The sequence below is a fragment of the Pelobates fuscus genome, chromosome 2, assembly GCF_036172605.1.
Source record: "Pelobates fuscus isolate aPelFus1 chromosome 2, aPelFus1.pri, whole genome shotgun sequence".
In the NCBI taxonomy this organism is placed as follows: Eukaryota; Metazoa; Chordata; class Amphibia; order Anura; family Pelobatidae; genus Pelobates; species Pelobates fuscus.
In genome coordinates this window covers 408,712,797-408,718,796 of record NC_086318.1, presented here as the reverse complement: position 1 = coordinate 408,718,796, position 6,000 = coordinate 408,712,797, and the positions used below count along the sequence as shown (strand labels likewise).

The following is a 6,000-nucleotide window of genomic DNA, read 5'->3' as shown; positions in this document are numbered from 1 at the left end:
ATCTGTCATTGGAGAAGTTGACGAATGACGCAAGGTTTTCTGTCAAACAGGATTGGCAGAGTTCTACCTAAAGGAACCATCAGAGGCTGCATATTTTAGATGAAACAACATTTAAAAAGGACATTACCTTGTAGGTGAGGCAGGAGGAGTATACAACGCGAGCGCTGCTGAAAATGGTTGCTTCTTCAGTGCTTGTATGAGATTGGGTTTGTATTCTGGATCAACACACCACAGAGAGCCTTTCCCATTAACCTGCTTGTCAAAAAAAAAAGAAATTGTTGAACACTTGCCAAAGGGAAAAGAAATCAAAGAGTTAATACTTAAAGATATATCCAAGAACAATTACAAGGTCCTGGCCAACAAATTGTTGAGCAAACACTCCTCTTTAGGAACATTGGCAGCTCAGGGCTCCAAGGACCTCTTACATCCTCTGGAATCAGTCCTTGAAAGACGGGTATTTCTTTTGCTCAGAAAGCAGGCAGAGTGCCAGCAATTTGGAGGTTAAATGCAGGCATGTAAGTGTATACGCTACTCAGTGTTGACACAAAACTAGCAAATATATAAATGCTGACTGCAATGGTATATAGGATTTCACAGAGTCAGTTATGGCATATCAAATGTTAGAGAAAACGTTCTACTGTAGGCACTACAAGGTCAGTGTGTTATGTACGTCATAGCTCTACCCACAATGCCTTGCCATTCACAGAACTTTTAAGGTTATTCACAAAAAATGTGCACAGTTGGAAATTCAAAAAGGAATAAAAATAATGAAGAGACAAAAAAAAATAAAAAAAACGAATTGCTCATCTGACCATTTTGTTGTTAAATTTTTCACTTAGAATTTCCACTTTAGAAAATCCCGCGTGTTGCAGGAGAGCGGATTCAACGCAAAGACTTCTCAACGTAACGCATTCATTTGGATCAGAATGCCTCACTAGGAAAGAACGTTTAAAAAGGAAATAAACTGTGGAAAATCATCTAGTGAATGTAACATTCTAGGGCATTTTAGAGCTGGAAACACAGCAGGCAATGTGACAAATAATTAAATTGGGGGAATTAATGTGGGAACGTGTCACATGGACAGAGCTGGAAAACAATTTCAAAAATATTACATACCCCAAACCACACACCCAAGAACATAGTTATATGATCTTTACAGAAATAGGATTCTTGTAATGGTTCTATGCTTAAAGGCCACGGATGAAATTCTTTCAAACGGAGTTGTCAAGTGTTTTCACAAACTTTTGCATTCTGTGAACTCCTAGTCCAACCCGCTCTGCGGACACTTTAATGAAGGAGTACACACCCTGGTTATCTGTAAAATATTTACACAATACTATACATTGAGAAGCCATTAGCAGTGGGGTATAGGAGGACCTGGCTGTGCCCAACCACTGTTAAATACTTGAAATTAAGTGAGATGGCCAGAGATCCTCTTACATTTAGTACTTCCGTAATGCAGGCAAAATGGGTGGCAAATATACCTTGGCATGCACCTGTAAGCGTACAGTAGAACCGCAGGTTTCCCTTCAAGTGTTCTCCCCATTCCTTTTGGAACGAGGTTCAGCTAATATGTATGTTTTTTTTGATCATTAATAATATACATAATGTTTATTTCTTGAATGATACTGTGGATTAATTTGTGCACCTGGGGTGCCTGAGTGCCTGTTTAACTTTTAGAGGACAAATTATATGCATTTATAAAATAAAAACAAATGATGCAAAAATAGTTAATGTAATGTAAATTGTGTTGGAGACCTTTAATGCTCTTATCTATAGCTCTAAGAAACCTGGTCTCCCTTTCATCTTAGACCCAGCGCACTCTCTCCAGGTTAGCAAGAAGACAGTCTGGTCTCCTGTTACTAACAGCTCAAGAACAGAGCCAGCAGATGGAAGTGCTGCCATGACAACACAAACCAGACTGTTATTTGAGACCGTAGCTAGAAATGCAAGTAAGGGTACAGTAACTGTTCACATGCTGAGGATTCACCGCCTCTGACTGAAGCCTTTCCACATTAACATACTATACAATACATGTTTATATACCCGCACAAGGATAAAGATAGCATACAAATACACAATATGTTCTAATTAAACATCTGCAGCAAGGAAAAAATCAAGACAAAATTTCAAATATTTCTACACACGCCAAGAGCCCCTGCATTTTTATACATTGCACAGAACGTATAAAATTTGTGAATAGAAAATATAACAAAAAAACGAAAACTTTGAAGATGGCATGTTTGCAGCGATCTCATGGAATCTGCAGCTTCTCTAAACTTTGATGGGGGTAGGAAGGCTGTTCTAAAGGAACGGAGCTGCCTGTGAGATGCCTTGCAAGCGAATGTTAGCAGTAATGGTAATAGTAGCAGATCCCACATTTTAACTACAAATTTTGCTGGCCAGATATGAAATAAGACTCGCAATGAAGTGTGGCATTGAAAATAAATGTGTTCGGTTTCTTAAAAATGTCATACTGTACTGTGTTTTCTCTACAAACTGTGCCAGACCGCTCTACTTGATTGAGCGAAACAAGGAGCCTCTAATTTCAATTCTTCTAAGCTGAGTGACGTTAAAGGACCACTATAGTCATCCAGACCACTTCAGCTCAATGAAGTGGTCTGGTTGCCGCCAGGCCCCCCAGGTTTTAACCCTGCAGTTGTAAACATTGCAGTTTCAGAGAAACTGCTATGTTTACATTACAGGGTTAATCCAGCCTCTAGTGGCAGTCTTCCTGACAGCCGCTAGAGGCGCTTCCGCAACGGTCAATGCGAAAATCACATTGAGTAATGCTTTCCTATGGGCGGTTTGAATGCACATGCACATTCGGCTCCACTCAGGAGCTGGCGTCGGAGTGGGAGGAGAGGTCACCAGCGCAGAGGGAGCCCAGCGCTGGATTAAAGGACCACTATAGAGCCAGGAAAACAAACTAGTTTTCCTGGCTCTATAGGGTCTTTGGGTCCCCCCCACCCTCAGGTTCCCCCTCCCGCCGGGCTCTAGGGGCTGAAGGGGTTAATTACTTACCTTTCTCCAGCGCCGGGCTCCCTCTGTGCTGAGACTCTCCTCCCTCTTCCGACATCATCCACCAAATGCGCATGCATTCAATCAGTCCATAGGAAAGCATTTCTCAATGCTTTCCTATGGAAGCTGGCGTCTACTCACTGTGAAAATCAGACATGAGACAGCCACTAGAGGCTGGATTAACCCTATTGTAAACATAGATGTTTCTCTGAAACGGCTAGGTTTACAGCTGCAGGGTTAACCCTAGATGGACCTGGCACCCAGACCACTTCATTGAGCTGAAGTGGTCTGGGTGCCTATAGTGGTCCTTTAAGGTAAGTGGCTGAAGGGGTTTTAACCCCTTCAGCCCAGCGGGAGGGGGGCCATGAGGGTGGAGGAGAACCTAAGGACTATATAGTGCCAATAAAACTAGTTTGTTTTCCTGGCACTGTTGTGGTCCTTTAACAATGAGTGACTAAGTTTATTTCAAGACAGTCACCCATTGCCAGGTCACAGGGTTTAAAGCCCACTTGTTAGACATATATGAAATAGTGGAATTTTATATAAGAGCCAATGAGGGCCACCTACTCTACCCATTTTATCATGTCATATTGATATTTCTTATATTTTCTTCAAGGAAGACTTATACATATGGCAATTACATTGTACTTTATTATATGAAGGACAAATTAATCACCAAAACCTCTATAAAAAAAAAAAAAAAAAAACATATTAAAGTGGTTATCATTAAAAAGAGTTTTGGAAGCAGTCCCCCTAATTTTTAGTCAAATTATTTGAGAAGTACAACAACAAAAAAGAAGGCGTCCCTGCTGCTGACGGGATAATGCAGGGACTACTTTGTCTCTATATATTTCTTCCATCTGACACGTCTAGACACTGGATGGAGCAACGTGGCCTAGAAGTGTAAATCGCCCTCACCCATTATCAGTAATGGCTGCAGGGAATCACACACACAAGTGATGTCGGACTACGGACTGTCCAGGAGCTGAAGACGACCCGCCAGGAGAAGATGGCGGCATCTGCGAGGGACAGGATCAGGCAGGTAGAGTCTTCCTTTAAATGCCCCTGCCCCAGTCGGGGATATTTGCGAATTTTGCAAAGTCATTGACAGTGCCACTTTAAATATCTCCCTTCTAATGTAATTATCTTTTCAAAGTTCACAATTTTTTAATTATGTAAAAAAATAAACCTAGCACTTGCACCACAGCATATCCTTGATTCACACTGTATGTATGAAATAGGTGGGATCTCTACTTACTGGAGAGAGCACGAGTAGGGGCCTCTCATATGCTGCACAAAAAGTAGTAACCATACACATGGTTTAAAGAATTCCATAATATATATATAAAAAACAGAGAAAAGTATAAAGCTAATGAAATTCTGGGACCAATTTGCAATTCTCAGGTTTCCTTGGCAGCAGGTCCTCTCTGAGAGCAACAAAATAATTAAAAGGAAATCAACAAAACATTTGTAACATGGGAACACTTTAGAAGCATGAGTATACATTCAGGATTGACTTTATCTTTCTACAGATTTATCGGTTATATATCTCAATGACTTGGTCTAGTCTTTTAGCTTTAGCCCTACATTTAAGATATTGCAGTGTTCTAGAAACTCTTAGAGCAACGCTTAATTAGCACAGCGCAGCAATGTGCCATGTATGTGCGTTAGCTTCAACTCTAAATATTGTAGCTGGCCTGGAGTAGGCAACCTTTGGAACGCCAAATGTTGTGGACATCTGCCACGGAGGCTTTGCCAGCATTATGGGAGATCTAGTTCACAAAATCTGGAGTGCTGGAGGTTGGCTACACCTGCACTATATTGTTCCTTCAAAGGGAGTAGAAAGCTGCAAAAAATGTTTTACATTGATTTTTTTTTTTTTAAATGTCACCCGCTATTGAGATCGAAGTGCTGCAGCATATTGTCCTACATTTTTACTGTTCTTTGGAATTATTTTTACCATTCCTTTGCTTCGGTTAATCTAGTGCATGTGATGAACTGTTTGTAGAGCTTCATTACTCACTTTTCCATGACTTCTTTCAACTTTCCGAAAACATTTATTGAGGGAAAGGTTGTGTCTTACGGAGTTCTTCCAACCAGTGGGGGCAGTGGCAAAATACGGAAATCGGTCGAGAATCCAACTGTAGATCTCTTTAACGGGCAGACATTTATTTGGAGAGTGTTCAATTGCCATATAAATGAGAAGGCTAAACGAATAAGGAGGTTTGGAAGAGGCTGACGACTTTTCAGTGTTTTGACACTCAGATGGGGAATTGTCACCTTCAATGTCATAAAGTGGGTTCCCAGCCACAAGCCCCTCATTCCCGAGGCTGAAGTTGTTAAGAAGGTTGGTACTCTCATGAAGCCAGTTCAAGTTTGTCAGCTCTTCATCTGCTGTGCCAGAGTCCACCACAGAGTCCTTTGGCCTAGCCGCACCAACCTCTTCTGGCAGACTACCCATTATGTCAATCTGACTTAGGTCAACTTTCTCTGCTCCTGGGGTTTCTATGTTCTTATCTGGAGTCATTCCCGTTACCGGACCCATGTAATCTTTATTAACTCTGTTCAAAAAAAAAAAAAATTTAAAAAAAATCAATGAACAAATAATAGCAGAAATCCATTCTTTTCAAACATATACAACACATATTTGTATGAACAATTGTAGATGTACACCCTCACTGCTACTACCAAATTGTGTCTTCACAAACCTAACTATAGGTTGCCATAGGAAATAGAAATTTGGTCCTCTCTCAGGGCACACCGAGGACATGAGACAGTTCTGTGCAACATCAGTATGAATTTGGCCCACCTTATCCTGCCAGACAGACACATAATAAATTTAGTTGGTGAGACATAATATAATTCAAATAACAGCACACACGCAGAGCCAGTTATCTGTATAATAAAACCAGTTACTTCAATCAGAACACCAAAATTAAAAATGCGGCTTTAGTGAGGGTGCTTGCATTTTAAAACCTC

At 40.8% G+C, this 6,000-nt stretch overlaps 1 protein-coding gene across 2 annotated transcripts in view; it reads right to left on the bottom strand.

The window, feature by feature from the left end:
* The window catches only part of FOXN2 (forkhead box N2), a 36,120-nt gene that overhangs the window by 7,835 nt on the left and 22,285 nt on the right, over positions 1–6,000 (bottom strand). For both annotated transcript variants that reach the window (XM_063443930.1, XM_063443931.1), the window contains exons 2-3: positions 5,045–5,582; positions 128–252 (exon numbers count right to left, since the gene is read on the bottom strand). In XM_063443930.1, the coding sequence (XP_063300000.1) occupies positions 128–252; positions 5,045–5,566 (647 nt within the window). In that variant the 5' untranslated portion in view covers positions 5,567–5,582. The remainder of the gene's footprint in view (positions 1–127; positions 253–5,044; positions 5,583–6,000) is intronic.